The 21,423-nt window shown below is 39.5% G+C and overlaps 1 protein-coding gene across 1 annotated transcript in view; it reads left to right on the plus strand.

Moving 5' to 3' along the window:
* LOC105353610 (hemicentin-1-like) overlaps window positions 1-21,423 on the plus strand; it is a 703,897-nt gene that overhangs the window by 14,781 nt on the left and 667,693 nt on the right. Inside the window, exons 2-3 of the mRNA XM_023950035.1 lie at window positions 6,665-6,985; window positions 20,696-21,013. Coding sequence (XP_023805803.1) covers window positions 6,665-6,985; window positions 20,696-21,013 — 639 coding nt within the window. The remainder of the gene's footprint in view (window positions 1-6,664; window positions 6,986-20,695; window positions 21,014-21,423) is intronic.

Consider the following 21,423-nt stretch of genomic DNA (forward strand, 5'->3'; position numbering starts at 1 on the left):
AGTTAAAATTCTATAACACCTAGTGGACATTGATTGCGCACAAAGCTTTTTGCTACCCAATATGGCAAAACGCACCAGTGAACAGTAGAAACAGAACCCCCACCCCATCCATTTTGAAAGCCACATGGTTGGTCTAAATCCAAAAAAGAGGGGTTAAAAAACCAGGAGATAAACTCGCTTTTAAGAAGTGATGTGAATGCACATAAAATGCCCTGTGTAGTATGTAGCTTAAAACAAATCATCATCATGTTCTATTTTATTTTCGGTTGAAATTTAATTTCAGGAAAATATGAAATGTGAAATATTTAGATATCACACATTAAAAATGTGAGACCTCATAAAAACAGCTTTCCAACCTGAATGAATGAATGAGAGTCAGGTGTGCAGCATCCAGGAAGTGTGGCTAGAACTCTAGAGATGGTTCCCACTGGTGACCAGAGGGGGAGACAGAGTTCTGACTTCTGACGGAGACTTACTCAGAATCAGCTATCCGAGGAGATGGAGGAAGTGTCCAGGGAGAAGACAAGTCTGATCATCTTTACCTAAACTCACCCATGACCTGGTCCCAGATGAGCAGTAGAAAATTGGTGGATGGATGAAATGACTAAACCACTCCCTATTGGTGGACTTGTGGCAAAGAGCTTGATGAAAACATTTCCATATCTTTTTCAGAAAGCAAGGCAGTCTTTTTTTCATAAAGTTCAGGAGGCTGAGCAGGCTGGCTCCTCATCCAACAGCAGGTCTCTGTCTGGCCGCCAGCTCAACTCCCAGTAGCATAGTGATCGCTCCAGCTCCAGTGGCCCTACGACAGGCTGCCTAGGTTGTTCACGGCTTGATTTGATTTATTTATTTATTTTAAGCATGTAGTTAAAGCAAAAAATAATATACACAGATTTATCAAACTAATTACAGAAATGATGAAATGCACAGATAAAAGAAATAAAACAAAGAAAAAAGACACTTAAATCCCATTTGCTTAATCTAATATAGTGATCATTCACTAAAGTCAAGTAGTTTGATTTATTGCTTGAAAAGGAGAAGGAAGACGCAAGTTTATATAATCCCTCCCATACTGAGTTTATTCATTTTATAGTTGGACATAGTTTTTGTAATCTGGTTCTGATCAGATAGATTCTTTTCAAGTAACAAAATCCAGTGTCTAATAATGATTGATTATCTTCTGTAATTCATTTATGATTTCAGTAAACAGTAACGGTAACCAATATGTAATAATAATTGATTATCATTAGAACACACGATCACATTACACCAGTAATTATTGCTACACATTGCAGATCAAGTAAAGAAAATCAATAGTAATCCTTTTAGTAATCATTATTGCACATTACAATGTAATACTCATTGGTTTTAATTAAAAGATCTTTGATTATTTCACCACAATCAAGTTTACACATGGATTTGGAAATATTCAAACACCTGTTGATCCTTAACTCCTCTTATCTTTAATAGTAAAATCAGAGTTTCTTTATACATTTTCTTAAATCTTTGGATATTTAACATTGTTTGGGTTTATTACTTAACCCGTTCCAAAGTTAAGTGCCACACCCCGACACACAGAAACTTTTCTTTGTGCTTCTTATAAGTTTGATCTTGAAGTTTCGACATCCCCTCAGTTTGTTCCTTTTCCAGACTTTAGTTTGTATGTGTCTGATGTGTGGCTTCCAACTTAGTTTGTCATCGATAACAACCCCTAAGGATTTGATTTCTCTAACACTTTCAATAAGGACATTAGTCATTATGGTCCGGAGCAGCAGTCACTGACTGCAACGAACATATTAGTTAGCCACATGGTCGAAAAGTCACCAAAATGTGCACACACCTAGGATAAATTGCAAATGAATTTTCCACAAAGTCAACTTAACCCCCCCAAAGACGATGAAATGTGTTGGGAATATCCCAAGAGAGTTTTGACATCATTATGGGACGGCCACACGACCCACGGCTTGGCGGCCCCTTTGTGGTGATCTCTGAGATTTGGCATTTTTTGTTTTATTCCACGATACGGGAAAACAACACTTTTGTTTGAGCGATTTTCACGAAATTGCACACACTTGCTGCCAGCTCTGGTCTACAAACACCACAGAAGTGTCTTGAACTTTGACCTTGGGAAAAGGCCGCCATCTTGCATTTTTTTTTTAAAAAAAAGCACCTTTAGCGCCAGATACAAACAAAAACTCGTCCTAGGGATTTTTAGCAATCGTCTCGTAACTTCTCAGGCACGCATAGCAAGGTGCTGTAGACAAAGTGTTAAAATTAGAAGTTATAGACTTTGAACGGCACATTTTTAATCGGCATGTCGTGAAAATGAAATATGCAGTTCTCTGGCGCACGCTGAACAAACTGATGTAACAAACGACAAGATCAAAAATGAAATGTGGGCGTGGTAAGCAAAAGACGGTCGCAAACAAATGTGTACACTCAGCAAAAACGAAAAAATTCGGATTTTTTTTTTAGAATTGACTAACACACCAAATATACAAGTTTTAGCCACTTTAGCATAACTAGCATCTTAAGCAATGTGTTTTTCTGAGTGGGTTGATGATTGTGATGCTAGCACTTTTATTCACATTAGCATAACTAGCAGAATTAGCATCATTAGCATATTACGCAATGTGTTTTTCTGAGTCAGTTGACGGTGCTGAACTAATCCTAGCACTTTTACACATAGAAGCATAATTAGCATAGTTAGCTTTGATTAGCCTTAATAAAATTTGGGCGTAGAGGGCGACGGGTACTGTGTAGAGGTGGGGGGCAGGGCCAGTTGCGCTTGGGGGCTAAACAAGGCTGCTTGGTCCTTTATTTTAATTGAGAGCTTGTTGTTGGCTATGTCGGTACCAAAGAACATCACTTTGGTTTTATCTAGGTACAAATATAATTTGTTATAATCCATCCTTGATTTTATTTTGATTGAGCTTGTGTTTACCACATTGATAAGGTCCCTATGACCTGAAATTTGAAATATTTAGATATCACACATGAAATATATTTCATGTGTGAAATATATTTCACACATGAAGCAGAAGCAGAAGCAGATTGAGAACACTTGGGTTAAAGGCTGCAGGATTTACGTCAAACCACTTGGTCCACCGGACCGGTCCAAGTGATATCAGCTGAAGAAGGATATGGACCTGAATCACATAACATCGAAGAGAACTATTAACTGTTTTGAACCCAGAAGAACGGCTGTTAATCAGCAGAAGAAGAAATGCCAACCTTGGACAATCGACAGATTATGGACCCTTTTTATTTTTCCCTTACAGCATTACTTTATTATTTAAAAACAAAAACAAAATAAAGAAAAATAAAAAAGTAAAACAAATGATTAATCACCTTTTGAAAATGGTTAAATTGATCGACATTTAATGAATATTACTTCACTTGCTCCAAAAATTGATAAATTGATTCAAAAATCTTTCCGAATGTAGCAAAATTTTGCACGTTTTTAACTTTTGATAGTTGATGAAATTTTGCTATGAAAATCTCTGAAACAGTGTTGTGTCTACTTTACTGATATAGTATTATTTTTTAATCATTTGAATGACTTTTATAAGTAACATAATCTGTATATATTTTATATAACTGATCTCCATTTACCATGTTGATTTCTAAAATAGTTATTTTTACATTACAATTAAGTAATTTTCTTTGTCATGTGCTTTAATGATATTTCAAGATTCTTAATTCTGTCTGACAAAAGCTATGAACAGATATTGATAAATCATGTAATAAAATGGTTACAGTATAACGGGTGGGATTATATAAGTTCGCTTCCTTCCACTCCCTTTCAAGCAATATTTATTAATATGTCTAATTATCCTAAGTTTGATTAGTTACTGTATGAATGTATAACTGATGATTGTATTGCTTTTGTGTGTTATTTCTAATTAATTGCTTGAAATATACCATTTCAAATCAAAATCAAATGAAACCTGGTTTTCCCCTCCCGGTTTCTGGAGTCCGTCCCGGCTACTGCAGGGCGAAGGCCCTCTTTAAGTTCTCGGAGAAGTCGCCTGGCAGGCATAGAACAGCTGCACTTCTCAACTCAATATACTACATAAATGCTTAAATATTGATAAAAGCATTTCCTAAACATGCCACCTAAAAAAAAAACAGTTTCGGAGGAATATGAGGACTTGAGGAAGAAGCTTGATTTCATTCTGGAGGAGATCAAAGCTATGAAGATTGTTCATGGACAGATTCTGGACCTGCTCGGAGAGGTAAAGCAGGTCTGGGCTCTACAGGAGCAGTGCTTCAACAGGACGGACATAATCATAAAATGAATGGATGACCAAGAGCAGATCTCCAGATCTAACAACATGATTATTGACAATCAAACCCAGGTCACATGCGCACGCAGTGACCGCTGGGAACAGTGAGGAATCCGACAACCAGGAGAGGAGTACTGTGGAGAAACAGGTGGAGGAGTTCCTGAAGTCCAATGGAATTTCTCTGGACACCAACATTGTGGAGATCTGCAGACCGCTTCACCGGAGAAGAGACACGACAAACCAGCAATCCTCTTCATAAGTTTTTTCATTTCTTAACCTTTTATAGGCTGGTTCTTTCATTATTGTCTTTGTCTTCACATGTATGTCAAAAACTGGTAAATGATCAGTGTTACATCCCACCCCAAGGGAGGGAGAAAATATTAAGAAAATATTAATTAATTAATTAATTAAGCCGTTAAGGGTTTAAGGCTCTCAGTGCAGCCGTTTATTTGAATGACAGCTCCAAAAGTAAAAGAAGGTAACAAACTTAATTGCTCAGGCACTAATGCAATAAATAACAAAACCAATGTGAAACTTAAACTGGATGGACGTCACCAAGACACAAAACACAAAGCATAAGCCGAAAACAAAGATCACAACTAGAGGTGAAAACCAGGCCGTTTCCACAGGCTCTAACGCCAAGTCCAACAACAGGGGCCAGCTGATTAAACGGATTCCTCCCAGAAATTCAGCTGCCACTGGAACAAGGGATGTTTGAGGCTTTTATGCTTCCTGCCCAGCCTGGTGATTGGAGGAGGGAAGGATGCCGCAATCATCTCCTGCAGGAGGTGGAGTCAACTCTGTGGTGGAGACTTCTGCAACGGACACAACCAGACACACGCAAACACTCTACATACACACATATACACACCAAAGAGCCTGGGGCCGTAACAATCAGTTATGTCACATATCATTAGTCCACTCATATGAATGTATTCTATATTATTTGTAAATATGTTATCAATAAGAGTAGCACTTTGAGTAGTGATTCTGCTGGGTCTTGCTATGGTTGGATAGAAAATGATTCCATACATTCTGCTGATAAAGTCGTTGGTTGCTTTTTGTTTTTGATGGGGTTTATCAGATCCATTTTAAATTTTCCACAGATTTGTAATATTTTGTTATTTATAAACATCTTTCCCCTCCAGTTACTGAACACTTCTAGGCTTGACCCTGGTGACCTATAGACACAGCTTATAATGACATTTTTCCCTGAATCGTTACATATTTCAATTGTGAGACATTCCAGTATTCCATCCACTGCAACTGACAATTTATCAATTACTGTAAACTTAGTATTTTGTTCACATATATTGCAACTCCTCCACCTTTTTTGTTTACTCTGTTCACATAGTTAAGTTCATAGTTTTCCAATTCAAAGACACCGTCTTTGTCGCGGATGAACCAAGTTTTGGTTATTGTTATTGTTATTATATTTTAATCTTTAATATTTTTATCTGATCGACCAAAGACAGTGGATTTAATTAATTTAGGAATTTGATAGGCCCCGCCCTGATAAGTGTCTGACAGTTTGCCTTTCAATTTGAATTTTAACACATAAAGAGTGATGCTATGCAAATGAAAATGCAATACACCAGGGGGCGCTGTTTGCAATTTATGTTGAATTTCTACAGAAAAACAGCTCGAAATCTATTGCAATGCAATAGATTTTAAGATTCCTTAAAATGAATTTAAAGCAAACCATCTATTAAAATGTTAGTTTTTACTATTTTAAAGTGAATAACAAAATACAAATAAAATGAATGGTCAAACTGCATACTGAATTCTAAATTAAAAAATGCATTTTTAAGTTGCATTATCAAATTGTAAATTAAATTGTTCATTAAAAATTGCATTTAAAGCCAAATGTGATTGGGCGGAGCCCTTCAGAATCCACAGCCAGCTCGCACAGAGAAGAAAAAGATGAGAACGAAAGAAAAAAGATAAACTGTGAAAAAAAATTAGAAATAACTAAAAATATTGACATTGACAGACAGACCATCAAAAATGTTTACAGCAGTTTATCAATCCTAACATACAAACAAAAGAGCACAACATTGAGAAGGTGTTGATAAAGTTGTTACAGAAAACATCTTTAGGTTTATTTCAAATGTTAAACAGCTTCTAGCAAAGTTGTTAAATTCAGTAACTAACTGACGTCATTGTTACTGGCTCTGTCTTGTCTTCTAACAGATGTTCACGTATTTAACTCTTTTTTTCCCTCTCAGAGTCTACATGACATGACAGACCAGACTGCTGCTAATCACTGAATGTTGCAGCATCATCTGAAGAATATCCTTCATTAAATCTCATCCTATGAGAAAAAGTGTTTGTGTGCAGCTCAACATTTACACATCTGTCTCTGATGTTCACAGATGCAGAGGTCTCCTGTCAGCTTGGACAGAGCTGCATTTTACCCTGCAGTTTTACACCTGGAGATGATCCTGCTATTCATTGGATTCAGCTGACACTAATAAAAGCTAAAGTTCACTCCTACCATGACAACAAGGACCATTGGGTACACCAGGACCAGAGGTTTAGAGGAAGAACGTCTCTGTTCAAGGATCAGATCTCCAAAGGAAACGCCTCCCTGCAGCTGACAGGAGTGATGGTTCAGGATGAAGGAAGATATCAGTGTTTCACCAGCACCATCACTCATAAAAATACAAGCCTCTTAACCATTCGGATTGAGTGCGGTAAGAGAAATAACAATTTGTTTTTGACAGAAATCAAACAAGTGTGTAAATAATTTGCCTAAAGGAGCAGAAAAGTATTTGAGTTTTATCTGAATTATTATATTTCTTTTTATTATTATTATATTTATATTTTTGTCTGATAAACTCTGAAACTATGTAATGAATTTCAGCAATTATGCTTGAAATATATAATGGAATAAAATATAAAATATATTATGCTTAAATAAGCCAAGTCCTCTGCTTCTGCACCCAGCTCCTCTTCAGCATCTTTAATACGTCCCGATGAAGACAATATGCTTCCTTATAGCTCTTTTATTTTGCACTGATTCCAATGATGCTTTTATAACACCTGCATTCATCACACCTCCCAAATGACACGCCCACCGTCTACATCGCCCATCAACAAACAAAAGTAACACATTAGCCAGAAATAAACAAAAGTAGTCGAGGGGGTGGGGCATCAGAGAGGATACGGGAGAAGGGATTGAGGAACGTGTTGGGTGAGATGGGTTTTAGAGGGTGGTGTAGTGTGGGGGAGGTGGGGTGAGGCTGTGGTTGCATCGTGAACTTTGGGAGGCTTGTTTTTGTTTTTTGAGAGAAATGTTGACGTGTTCAATACTTATTTTCTCGCTGTGTGTGTGTGTGTATATATATATATATATATATATATACAGTAAACCCTTGTTTATCGCGGGGGTTACGTTCCAGAAAGAACCCGTTATAGGCAAAATCTGTGAAGTAGAAACCTCTATTCTTTTAAAAAAATTATTAAACAATTAAATACTCTATTATACATTGAAAAGAAAGAACAAACCATTTTACAGGCTCTAGCATTTGTTTCACAAATCAAAGTACTTTAAAAACGTTTTTTTTTCAACAAATAACTTCTGTACTGTCAAATAATAATTTGAATCATCGATGTAAACAGAAGGCTTCAAATCGCGGAGATAAGCCCCGCCCACCGCGACCCGAGAGTAATTGAATTAAATTGGAGAAAATTTAAAATGATCATGAAAAAAATACAAAGTACAAACGGACAAATAGTGGCTCAGTTGTATTTCAATGCTTTTCAGTCTGAGAAGCTGCAGTGTTTTCTCTTTCTCAAGCCCGCGGTGCAGTTGTGTGTTTGTTCAGGAAAAGAACACAGTGATTGACAGTTGGTGTTGCTCTTTTTCTATGGGTTTTAGAGAAACTTGAAATTGCAAGATGATTTGCATGTACGTAATTTGGAAAGCTGTTTTACGTATGTGTACATATTAAACTGCAACATTATTGACGCACAGGTAGAGCAGAAGCGGAGTGACTTTTTTAGCCAATCAGAATGCAGAACACAATGCATGATGCAAATCCGTGAAGTAGCGAAACCGTGGCTGTGTCCGAATTACCGCCCTAACCCCTAACTACTAAAACCCTATATAGTGCGGCACTATATAGTTCTCTATATAGTTCTCTGAATTTTCAAAGCAATTCGGACACCCGTGCTCACTAGTTTTCTCTTTCGGGTGTTTTCAAATGGCGCTTGGCACGGAAACAAAGTGGCGCATTACCGCCACCACCTGGTCTGGAGGGGAACTACTTCTATTTAACGCGGAGAATGACACCCAGTTGTCAAATTAAAAATACAATAAATATGAACATTTTATGATGACTATTTATGAATCTGCTGTGTTCTGATCATGGAAAATGTGGCTGATTTATAAATAATAAAATTACAAACACATTGGTGGTGATTTTATGTATTTGTTGATAGATAAACTCCCATGTTATTACTCCATGGCAATATTTATTTTTGTGCCGCTGAACGATTTATGGGCTCATGCGAGGAGGCATTTTTTTCTGTAGTTTTCTCTTCTACCTTACTGAAAATAGCTTTATATATGAATCTGTCCGTGTTCCTGGCAATAATTCCACCGTTTTCATGGGATCAAACCAAAAACGAGCAGATATGCACCATCACAGGACGGCAAGGAGGAGAAGCAGACGTCTCAGAAGATTTACTCTGGATGCCCTGGCCAGACATGAACAACTTGTGAGTTAAACTTAAAGTTTTTTATTAGTTCAATTTAGGCATTTGTCACTAATTGTGCTCAAGGTTACACAGTCTGCTGGGTAAGAGTTTAACATTTTTCAACACTGGACTATGAACTGTATAGTCCAACTACATAAAACACTTGTGAGTTCAAAGTTTAGTATTTTTTATTCAGAGTCAAACCATATCACTTGTTTTAAACAAAAATACTTTAATTTTTAAATATTTATATAAAAATCCAAAAACCCAGCCAAAAAAAACCACGAGATTTTCCAGCATTTATAAATACGTCATAAACTAAAATGTAAGACATCAGAATAAAATGAAACATTCAAAAAAATCAGATTTAATTTTCTCAACAAAATAATTATTTTTCTATTTTACAGGGTTTTCCACATCTCTACTGCTTTGCCAACATAAAGGTGTCTGTCGTGGCCCTTCACGCTGACGCTCAGTCCGACACAAGACCAGACCGGCAGACCCGCAGATCGGTTGACCCGCAGGACCATTGAGCATCTGGTGGAGCAGCTTTGGGTTCCTCACACTCTGGGGGGGGGCACAGGAGACTGAGGTCCTGGTGTTTCTTTTCTGGCTGGCATGTGGCACATCTTACGGTGTGGTAGCCAGGGCCTTTGACATGACACGGTCCACTGTAAGCGACGTTGTCCACAGGACGGCAGACCGCATCCTCCAGCTGATGAGCAGGGTCACCCAGCATCCAGTGGGAATGAACTGCCATTAGTCACCTCAGGTTTTTTAGCAGCTCGCTGAGTCTTCCACCTTCCAAAAGGTCGTAGGGAGTATCGATGGCTGCCACTTAAGAATAAAGGCCCTAAAAGAAAATGCAGCTTGTTATTTTAACAGGAAGCTTTTTTATTCCATTCAACTGCAGGCTGTACGTGACTCTAATGCCAAATTTAGAGATATTTTTGTTGGGAATCAAGGATCAGTCCACAGTTCACAGGTTCTAAGTAAAAGCCCAATTTATGTAAATCAAACATTACCCACCTGAAGGATCCTTTTGGGTGATGGTGGGTATCCCTGCATTCTTCATCCCATCACGCTGCTGACACCCTACAGGGACCCATGAGGAATGTGGTTCAGGCCCGTTACAACCAGCACCACGCCAAGGCACGCTCTGTGGTGGAGAGAGAGCATCTGGCAAATGAGGAGGAGAGCAATATTTCTGGGGCACTGGAAGTAAAACCAACCTTTGCAATGAAAATCATTGCCTGCAGTTCAGTTCTGCACAATCTGTGCATCGGTGAAGGGGACTGCTGGGAGCCACAGATGTTGAACCACAGCAGGAACCAGTAGGACGGGTAAAGTGGCGTCCGTCTGCGAGGACAGATCTCTGCTTTCCTTTTAGCTCCAACTGTGACACACCTGACTCTAGAAAACCAGGATTATTGTTAAGATGTATAAAATAAATGTTAACATATAAAACGAAAATGTAAATATGTACATTTGATATTTATATGAAAATCCTCAGATTTAAATAATACATGTAAATAATTCATTTTTGTTCCTGCATTTATTAAACAAATTGCAAAAACAACGACGATGTTACATTTTTTGAACAATATTTTAAACTCAGGTAAGCTTAACAGACTCTCCTGTCACTCTTTGTCCCTTCTTGCTCTTTCCTCCTCTCCTCTTTCAACAACAACCTTTACCCCAACATGACAACGATTACAGTTTAATGATAAATAAATACAAATCTGATCAAGTGTCTCTCACTCCCATCCGGCACGAGCTTGCCTGATAACAAACAGGCTATCTTTCTCCATCCACAGATGGATCAGATTTTCCTCATCCTCGTCAGTCCCTACATATATAAACACATTTTAAAAATGTGTTAATAACTTATTACTACGGTTAGAACTCACTCATTTTTTTATGTAATATCAACAGCGTTTGTTTTTAGCCTTCAATGCTAATTCGCGCTAGCGTTAGCTTTAGCATTACCGAAATTGATGAGCTTCAAAACAATGTAGATAGTCGATTGAGGAATATAACATATTAAACACATCATCTTACGTATTTACAAATATATTTTACAACATATAAAAGATACTTTTAAATATACTTACATTTTTAAGTCCTCTTTCTAGCGCAACCGTCCGCCATCTTCGAATAATTCAAACGCAGTGTATTGTGGGTCACACGCAATGCATTCTGGTATGAACGCAGTGCATTCTGGGCAATATTCGCCGATCGAGTGAGCATCGATCCACACTGGTTTTTCGTAGAGAATTCTGGGAAATTTCTAGTGCACATGATTTTTGAACTGTAGATTCGGACAGCACTACAAAATGGCGACCGCACTATATAGTGCACTATATAGTGGTTAGGGCGGTAATTCGGACACGGCCCGTGAAAAGTAAACCGCGTTATAGCAAGGGATCACTGTATATATATATATATATATATATATATATATATATATATATATATATATATATATATATATATATATATATATATATATATATATATATATATATATATATATATATATATTGGATATCCGCACAGTGAAAAAAGAAGTTCTGGTCACCTAGCTCTAATGTTTTGTATCACTGCGCCGACTTCTTTAAAACAACCTTTAGCTTCATTATCTGGACAAAAACAAGCAGTAGGAGATAAACTTTCTCTCTAAACGCCGCACCAGGGAACAAATAGTACGCTTTTTGTGAGAAAAGCGATCCAAATCTGGGGAAAAAAAAAAAGAATTAAAGACTTAAAACTGGTTAATATTCATTGCTTTTGTAAGTTACCATGGTATAAGCGGGTTAATGCCCAACAAAGTATGCATTATCACTTTTTAATGCACACCGTGGAAGCCTGAACCGTCCGACGGGATCTCTGTGTGTAGTGTGTATTTGTTGTGTGTGTGCTGCTAACATACAGTGTTTGTGTCTAATTTAAGTGGAAGTAAAAAAAATGTGAGGGGGACCAGTGAAAAATGAGCATAGATGTTTCACTGTACCCCCCTCCACCAGACCATCCCCACAAGAACCCAGATGAATCAATGTGTCTAATATGCAAGTAAAAGTGGAATGGAGGCCAGGTGCAGATGAAGACCCAAAGAGAGACACCTCCAGTGAGCCCCGCCAGCATGTCCCACCCATCCAGTTCCCGGAGCCCTATGTGCCTGTGTGCAACATTTCTTTGGGTGGGAGCGGGGAGGAGCAGGCGGATGGGCACAACCGGGGGAAGAGGCTGCCCCCGAGCGACTGGCCCCCCAGCCAGCCGCAGTAGGCGCCTCACCTCCCAGGGTGACCGGGAAACCAGAGGGCAGCCGCAGACAGAGACAGCGACAGCGCCAGTGCATAGAGACAGTCAGCAAGGAAGGGGCACCGCGCCGCACCCGAGGGCAGGAGGTCCAGAACCACCACTCATGCCCCTGAGCTTCCTGAGGAACAAAATAATATTACTTAATAAATAAAATAAAAGAAGAAAAATATATAAAAATAAATAAAATAAAAGAGGAACATTTTAAAAATTATAATAAGAGAAGGTATACTGACCGGTTCAATGTAGTGGAGCATCAAGGTTTGTCACCTGATGATGAGAAAATGTATAGACCTGATGGACTAACTTTAACATTACAAGGAAATCAAATCTTTCTCAACAACATCCACACTGCCATCCAGAAATGCCTCCAAGAACAAGATGAATGGATGACTTCTTGTCTTGACAGACCTTTTTAATGAGCAAGATTTTTTTAAATGGCTGAAATAATTGAAAACTATCAACGCTTTTGTCTTCAAAGCACAGTGGACACATAAATAATCGATGCAAAATGCTCATATCAATTATGATGTTGTACCTGCCATATACATACATTTTTTAAAGTAGTGTCCTAATTGCTTTTAAATTCAAGGGGACTTTAAATCAGACAGTTTACACCCTAACAATAGTGGTTCCCGTCTTCTCAGAATGAACCTTGATTTCACCCTCCGTTCTTTCAATACTACCCCCAGCTGACGGTTGAACCAGGACACCCACACACCCCTGACTCATCATTTTCTGCCATACAGCATCACATACCAGTCTGCATCACCAATAGACATTCAAATCATTTACATTCATGTCCATATGCCTCGCATGTTAGATGTCTCCGGCCAATTCACACATCAGTCACAAAACCCATGACATGCACACATCAGATTGTACCCACAACCATGAAGATGGCTCTTTTAAATGTCAGATCACTTTTAAATAAGTCTTTTATCATTAATGATCTGATTTTAGACCATGATTTAACCTGTTTGTTTTTAACTGAAACCTGGCTTGGCTCTGATGCACCAGCTATTCTCACTGAGGCTTCTCCACCTAATTTTAACTTTTTATTTTCAATCAGGGGAGGAAAGAAAGGTGGAGGTACAGCATCGATTGCTCTCAAAACAATATAATCTGAAAATATTTTACTTAGTAAACATTGTTCATTTGAGCATCATGCTTTTCTTTCTGGTGACCCACCTGTTTTAACTGTCACAGTAAACAGACCACCAACCCCTCCTTCCTGTTTTATCCAAGAATTTTCTGAATTTTTATCATCTCTTCATATTAGGTACAATAGGATTTTAATTACTGGTGATTTTAATTTGCATGTTGACAATTATGATATCTATGCCTGTGAGTTTTTAAATCTTCTAAACAGCATGGATTTTCAACAGCATGTCACACAGCCAACTCACAACAGAGGACACACCCTGGACCTTGTCATTACCTATGGTCTGTCCACTGGGGTGTCCTCTGTTGTTGATTTGGCCATATCAGACCATTATTGTGTGTTTTTTAATGTCACCAGTGAAATCCAGCAGGAAGCCTCAGTGAGAACTGTGAGGAAGCGGTATTTAACTCCTGAAGTGGCTGCAAGTTTTATTGATGTTTTTAAGCAAAATCCTGCTCAGATTTTACCTGCACCCTGTGATTTTATTGTTGATCATTTTAATAACAGACTTCAGTCTTCCATAGATGTAGTGGCTCCATTCAAAACAAAAACATTAAGAGCCACTCCTAAAATGCCATGGAAGACTGACGACATTAAGGGTCTGAAGCAGAACTGCAGGAGAGCAGAGAGGAGATACAGGAAGACGAAATTAATAATTCATAAAGACATTTTAAAAGAACAACTCAAAATCTACAATAACTCAGTTAAACGGGCCAGAAGCTCTCGTTTTTCCAAAATCATTTCAGAAAATAAAAACAACCCCAAATTTATTTTTAAAACAATTGATATTTTAATAAACAAAGACTTCAACAAGTCCTCCATGCCATCATATAATGCTGCATGTGAGGACTTCGCAGACCACTTCATGGGTAAAATCAATGCTACAAGATCAAACATTTCATCCATGCAAAACACTGATCTTAACAGACCTCCAGCATTGTCTTTACCAGAAGAAACACTGGGGAGTTTTGTCCTGGTTGATACAGAGATGCTTGGTCGAGTTGTATCCCAAGTAAACACTACAACCTGCCTTTTAGATCCCATTCCCATTTCACTTTTTAAAACATTTTATGGATTCTTTGAGTCATAGCTTTTAAATACAGTGATCCCTTGCTATAACACGGTTTACTTTTCACGGTTTCGCTACTTCACGGATTTGCATCGTGCATTGTGTTCTGCATTCTGATTGGCTAAAAAAGTCACTCCGCTTCTTCTCTACCTGCGCGTCAATAATGTTGCAGTTTAATATGTACACGTACGTAAATCAGCTTTCCAAATTACGTACATGCAAATCATCTTGAAATTTCAAGTTTCTCTAAAACCCATAGAAAAAGAGCAACATCAACTGTCAATCACTATGTTCTTCTCCCGAACAAACACACACAGCTGCACCGCGGGCTTGAGAAGGAGAAAACACTGCAGCTTCTCAGACTGAAGAGCATTGAAATACACCTGAGCCACTATTTGTCCGTTTGTACTTTGTATTTTTTTCATAATCATTTTAAATTTTCTCCCGTTTAATCCAATTACTCGGGTCGCGGTGGGCGGGGCTAATCTCCGCGATTTGAAGCCTTCTGTTTACATCGATGATTCAAATTATTATTTGACAGTACAGAAGTTATTTGTTGAAAAAACATTTTTAAAGTACTTTGATTTGTGAAACAAATGCTTGAGCTTGTAAAATGGTTTGTTCTTTCTTTTCAATGTATAATAGAGTATTTAATTGTATAATAATTGCTAAAAAAAAATAGAGGTTTCTACTTCACGGATTTTGCCTATCACGGGTTTTTTCTGGAACGTAACCCCCGCGAAAAACAAGGGTTTACTGTATAGTAAATTGCTCTCTTCAGACGGGGGTCTTCCACTCTGACTGTAAGACGGCGGTGGTGAGGCCCCTTCTGAAGAAGAGTCAATTAGATCCAAAAAATCTGGATAACTACAGACCCGTATCCAACTCATCATTTTTAAGTAAAATTATAGAAATAAGTGTCGCTACTCAACTGCATGAGTTTTTAAATGCCCAAAAAATTTTAGGAAAATAAGACAAACCATAGTAAAGAGACGGCTCTTTTAAAGATCGTTAATGATCTTAGATTAAACTATGACTTACAGAAACTTTCTGTTCTGGTGCTACTGGATCCTAGTACAGTAGATCACCACATTTATTAGACAGACTTAGGAGTCTAGTGGGCCTCTCTGGAAATGTTCTTAAGTGGTTTTACTCTTACCTGACAGATCGACACTTTTATGTCAGTATGGATACGTGCTCTTCGAGAAATAAGTTGTGGGGTTCCCCAAGGGTCGATTTTAGGGCCGATACTGTTTAATTTATATATGTTTCCTCTTGGGGATGTCATCAGGAGACATGGCGTTGACTTTCACTGCTATGCTGATGATAAACAGCTTTACATCGCCGTGTCTCCTGATGACCTTGAACCTGTTAACACTCTTTTAAGCTGGATTTAAGATATAAAGTCATGGATGGCAGAAAATTTCTTACAGCTCAACCAGGACAAAACTGAAGTTTTAATCATCGGTTCTGAAGACAAGAGAGAGATGATTTTACCACATCTTCATAATTTTAAACCCTCTCAATGTGTGAGAAACCTTGGTGTACTTTTTGACTCTGAGCTAAATTTGATCCCACACATTAAAAATGTTGTTAAGACAGGATTTTATCATCTTAAAAATATTGCCAGAGTCCGACTGTTCCTCTCTCTTGCCAGCACAGAGGTGCTGATGCATGCTTTTATTTTCAGTCGTTTAGATTATTGTAATGCCCTGCTCTCTGGTTTACCCAAAAAGTCAATCTCAAATCTACAGCTATTGCAGAACTCAGCGGCACAAGTTCTGACAAGGATCAGGGGGCGGGAACACATTACACCGGTTTTAAAATCGCTGCATTTTAAATGATATTATTTTTAAATATGAGCCCTCCCGGACCCTGAGGTCCTCTGGTGCTGGCCTTTTAGGCCGCATTTACACTGCCGGTCTTGATGCCCAAATCCGATTTTCTGACTATATCCGATTTTTTGACGACCCGCTTACATCATCTTTTAAAAGTGACCCGTATCTGATTTTTGCATTTACACTATACAATGCTGAAACTATCAAACGTGGACGTTCTGAGGACTACGTAGCAGTATTTCCGCCTTCCGCGGACCTCTTTCGGACTTTTGTGACTCTCATTGTCATGGAGGCAAGGCGGCGACGGAAAGAGGCATTGCTGTGGGCACGGGAGAGGAAAAGGGAGGGCTGCTCGGCTCTCTCTGAGTTTTGATTGAGGAAGTGTTTGCAGACGTTGTGCTGTCCGAACAGTTTGATCCAAGTGTTGAACCTTTCCTGCACGATGACTTCTCTTTTCCGACCGTGGTCAGAAACGCATGGGAGATTTCCACGGGGTTCACTTTTCCGTTCTGAACCCTCAGCCTCCAGAGGGGGTTAAGAAAGACTCCAAAACTTTTGGGCGAGACACCTTATTTTAATTTAGGGTTCTCCGACAGTCCCCCTCTCTCCTCTCCTTACACACACGCAAGCACGCGCTCACACACACACACGGTCCCCAGCATACACGCCCCCCAAAGAAATAAACGGTTTCTAGCCTGCTGTTCCATAGCATCGGTGTCCCGCTTCATTAGTTACCGTTTGCGTCCCGACCGGGACCGGACCGGACATAACAGCGGTTTCCAACTACGGTCTGAAGCCTGAGGCTGAAAGGTAACACGCTGACAGCAAAATCAGCGCACAAAAAGCACCTGAATAAGTCACGTGATCTCAGTTGGTGGTGTCCTGAATTGACGTCACTGACGTACGACTCGCATTTACTGGGGAATATCCGATCTGTCTGCCTACAGGGCACACCCAAATGCACGTATCTGATTCGTTTCCGATTTATTTCCACATATGAGAGAGGCCTGTATCCGATCTGAGAAAAACGGAATCCATGTGCTTTTGTCCTGCTTACACGTTCACCGATCATATCCGATCTGTGCCAAATGAGAGGAAAAAATCGGAATTGGATCACTTGAACCATGCACTGTAAAGGCGGCCTTAGTTGTTCCTAAGGTGAGGACCAAAACTTATGGTGAGGCTTCGTTCTGCCATTACGGTCCTCGCCTGTGGAACAGCCTGCCGGAGAGCCTCAGGGCCGCAGAGACTGTAAAGGTTTTTAAGAAGAGGCTCAAGACCCACCTTTTTAATTTACCTTTAAATAACAATAATAATGGATTAGATTTATCTGCGCTTTTCCAGATGCTCAAAGTGCTTACATTGTGGCCATTATTCATTCACTCCTCATTCATACTTGGTGATGGTAAGCTACGGTTGTAGCCACAGCTGCCCTGGGGCAGACTGACAGAGGCGTGGCTGCCAGTTCGGGCCTACGGCCCCTCTGACCATCACCAGGAGCATTCATACACATTCACACACCAGTGGAGCCTCACTGGAGGCAAGGAGGGTGAAGTGTCTTGCCCAAAGACACAACGACATTTTGGCTGGTGGGAGCGGGGATTGAACCGCCCACCCTTTGATCATTGGACAACCCGCTCAACCACCTGAGCCACTGTCACCTTTAGTTCCCTTTAATCGATTTTAACTGCTAATTCATTCTATTAGTTTTATTATAGGCTATTTTATGTATTTAGTTTAATTTTATGCATCTTATTCTCCGTTTTATGTTTTTAGATTTATCTTATATCTTTAATTTTAGTATCTTATCATGATTTTAGCCCCAGTGTTTCTTGTGGGGATCTTTTCTGCCAGGGCTTGCCGGCTTGGTCAGTGGTTGATGCTGCAGTTCTTGACCTTGCTGGGGCGGCTGGGGTCTATTCAATTCAATTCAATTCAATTTTATTTGTATAGCCCAAAATCACAACAACAGTCGTCTCGATGGGCTTCGAAGTAAAACATGAAATCAAAAGGATCACGAATACAAAGAGTTCAATAGAAAAATACTAAAATGAACTAACAAACTGACTAAGCTATACTGGCATCCCTGCCCTTAGACCCCCCTTCGCGGTAAGGAAAAACTCCCAAAAAAACCGGATTCCGGAAAAAACGAAGAAACCTCAGGGGTGCCCACATGAAGGAGGGATCCTCCCCCAGGACGGACAGGCGATTTACCAGAACTCTTAGAGAAGAATTAACTTATCTAAATCTACAACTACATATATAAAAGTCCAGCAGACGAGCTTCATCCAGCCGTGGTTATCGGGACAGTCAAAGGCGCGAGTCGAGCCGGAGACAGGAACCACAGCCAGGTGTAGGAGCAGGAGCAGAGACGAGGTACTCGGTCAGGTACAGAGCAGAGACGAGCCAGAGATGAGCCAGAGACAGGATCCACAGCCAGGTGTAGGAGCAGGAGCAAAGGCGAGGTAAACGGTCAGGAACTGGAGCACGGATGAGCCAACTGGAGTCTGGAAGCACTCCCACTCCCCAGGAGGGGAGAGGAAAAGAGGGACAATACATGAATCGCACTGCACCAAACAGAGGCATGGAGAACTAAATGATAAATTATGGTCAAGAATAGAGGAGAGGAAGGGTAGAAGTAAAAACAGGAAAGAGGACAGAACCCCAGTGTACCATAGTTACCCCAGCTTCAACTTCTAGCAGCCTTTTAAAAGAAATAGTTATTATTAAGTTTAATTTAAACAAATTAACATTAAGTTAAATAATCTCTGAATACTAACTAGTCTGACAATAAGCCTGTCCAAAGAGGAATGTTTTCAGTCTAACTTTGAATGTAGAAACTGAGTCGGCCTCTCTTACATGAGCTGGGAGTTTATTCCATAAGACAGGGGCTTGGTGGCTAAACGCTCTACCTCCAACCGTACTTTTACTAATTCTAGGAACCACAAGCAGTCCTGCATTTTGCGAGCGAAGTGTTTAATTTTGCAGCTTCATGGCTGTGAAGTGGACTCCAGCTGTCCGAGTCTGGGTGGTCACTGTGGCGATGCTCCAATGGCCGAGCTGGCTCCTGGTATGAAGAGATTCCCAAATACTGTTTCCTCACAGCATAGCCAAGCCTTACTTGTTTGTTTGCTTATTTATTGATTGATTGATTGATTGATTGATTGATTGATTGATTGATTGATTGATTGATTGATTGATTGATTGATTGATTGATTCAAACTTGCTGTTACATCCCACCCAGAGGGAGGGAGAAAATAGGTAACATAAAGAAATAATATTAAGCCGGTAAAGGTTGAATGGCTCTCAGTGCAGCCGTTTAATTTAAATGACAGCTGCAAAAGTAAAGAAGGTAACAAACTTAAATGCTCAGGCACTAATGCAATAAATAACCAAAAGAAAATTTAACTAGATGGACATCACTAAAATACAAAAATAGTCCAAAAACACAGATCACAATCAGAGCGGAAAACCAGACCGTTTCCAACAGGCTCTAATGCCAAGTCCAACAACAGGGGTCTGCTGATCAAACAGATTCCTCCCAGGAATTCAGCTGCCCACTAGAACATAGGTTGCTCCAGGCTTTTATGCTTCCCGCCCAGCCTGGAGATTGGAGGAGGGAAAAAGCTGCAATCATCTCCTGCAGGAGGTGAAGTCAACCAATGTGGTGGAGGCTTCTGCAAAAGACACACAACCACACACACACACACACATACACACACCAAAAGGACTGGGGCCGTAACACTTGTATAGTCAATATTCATTGTCATGGGTCATATGTTTTAATGGAGGGGAGTGGAAAGGGTGAAGGTTGGGTTGGGTTTTTACTGTAATGTTGTGTGTTTTCTGTTTTTAATGTTAAAGCACTTTGAGCTGCACAAAATGCATGAGAAGCGCTATTTTATAAATAAAGTTTGATTTGATTTGATTTACACACTATACTGTTTTTAGTTGGGGGATAGGGCAGGGATTCACACTCAGCCCCTCAGTTCACTAAAAATCTCAAATCACACTTATTCAGACAAGCATATCCACCATAAGTAATTTATGATTGTACTGACTTTTTTAATTCTATGAACTAAAGTACTGTTTAATTATTGTAACTGTGTTTTGTATTTTGTTTTTTACCTGTAAGCTGACATATAAATTAAATTTAAAATGATTTTTACGAAGCAACAGACCAGCAGACCAGACTGTTGCTAATCACTAAATGTTGCAGCATCATCTGAGAAATGTCCTTCATTAAATCTCATCCTAAAAAAAGTGTTTCTGTGCAGCTCAACATTTACACATCTGTCTCTGATGTTCACAGAGGCAGAGGTCTACTGTCAGTTTGGACAGAGCTGCATTTTACCCTGCAGTTTTACACCTGGAGATGATCTAGTTATTCACTGGATGTATTGGAAACCAACACAAGCTGAAGTTCACTACTACTATCTCAACAAGGACCACCTGGAACACCAGCACCAGAGGTTTAGAGGAAGAACGTCTCTGTTCCAGGATCAGTTCTCCAAAGGAAACGCCTCCCTGCAGCTGACAGGAGTGATGGTTCAGGATGAAGGAGGATATAACTGTCTCGCCAGGACAATCGCTGATAAAGGAGGAAGATGCTTTACAATGAAGGTTTACGGTACGAGAAACAAACCCAGAAAACTGGAGAAAGTCCAAATGTTTTAGTTCAGTTTCTCCGATTCAGTCCATTAGACATTCTTCAAGCTGAATGTTCCACAGTAAGTCATGAAATGAACTTGAATTCAGAGTTTAGACAGTAGTTCATGATCCAAAGTTCCTGATTCTCCTGAATCTGTCCCATTCTCTGATGAACAAATGTTCTGTGTCTCTGAAACTAAAAGCTTCTTGAAATCCTCCAAATCTTGGAGTCACTAAAAGGTTTTCTTTGTTGAAGCAGAGACGACTGCAAGAACAGAAAGATGTGGAAGCTCTGAAAGCTGAACCAGAAGAGATGAAGGAAGGACAGGAAATGGGAAAATGCAGACATTTGTTGACTTTACAGCTGGAAATCTATCCCCCAAAAACCTT

Source organism: Oryzias latipes, chromosome 20, assembly GCF_002234675.1.
Source record: "Oryzias latipes chromosome 20, ASM223467v1".
Classification (NCBI taxonomy): Eukaryota; Metazoa; Chordata; class Actinopteri; order Beloniformes; family Adrianichthyidae; genus Oryzias; species Oryzias latipes.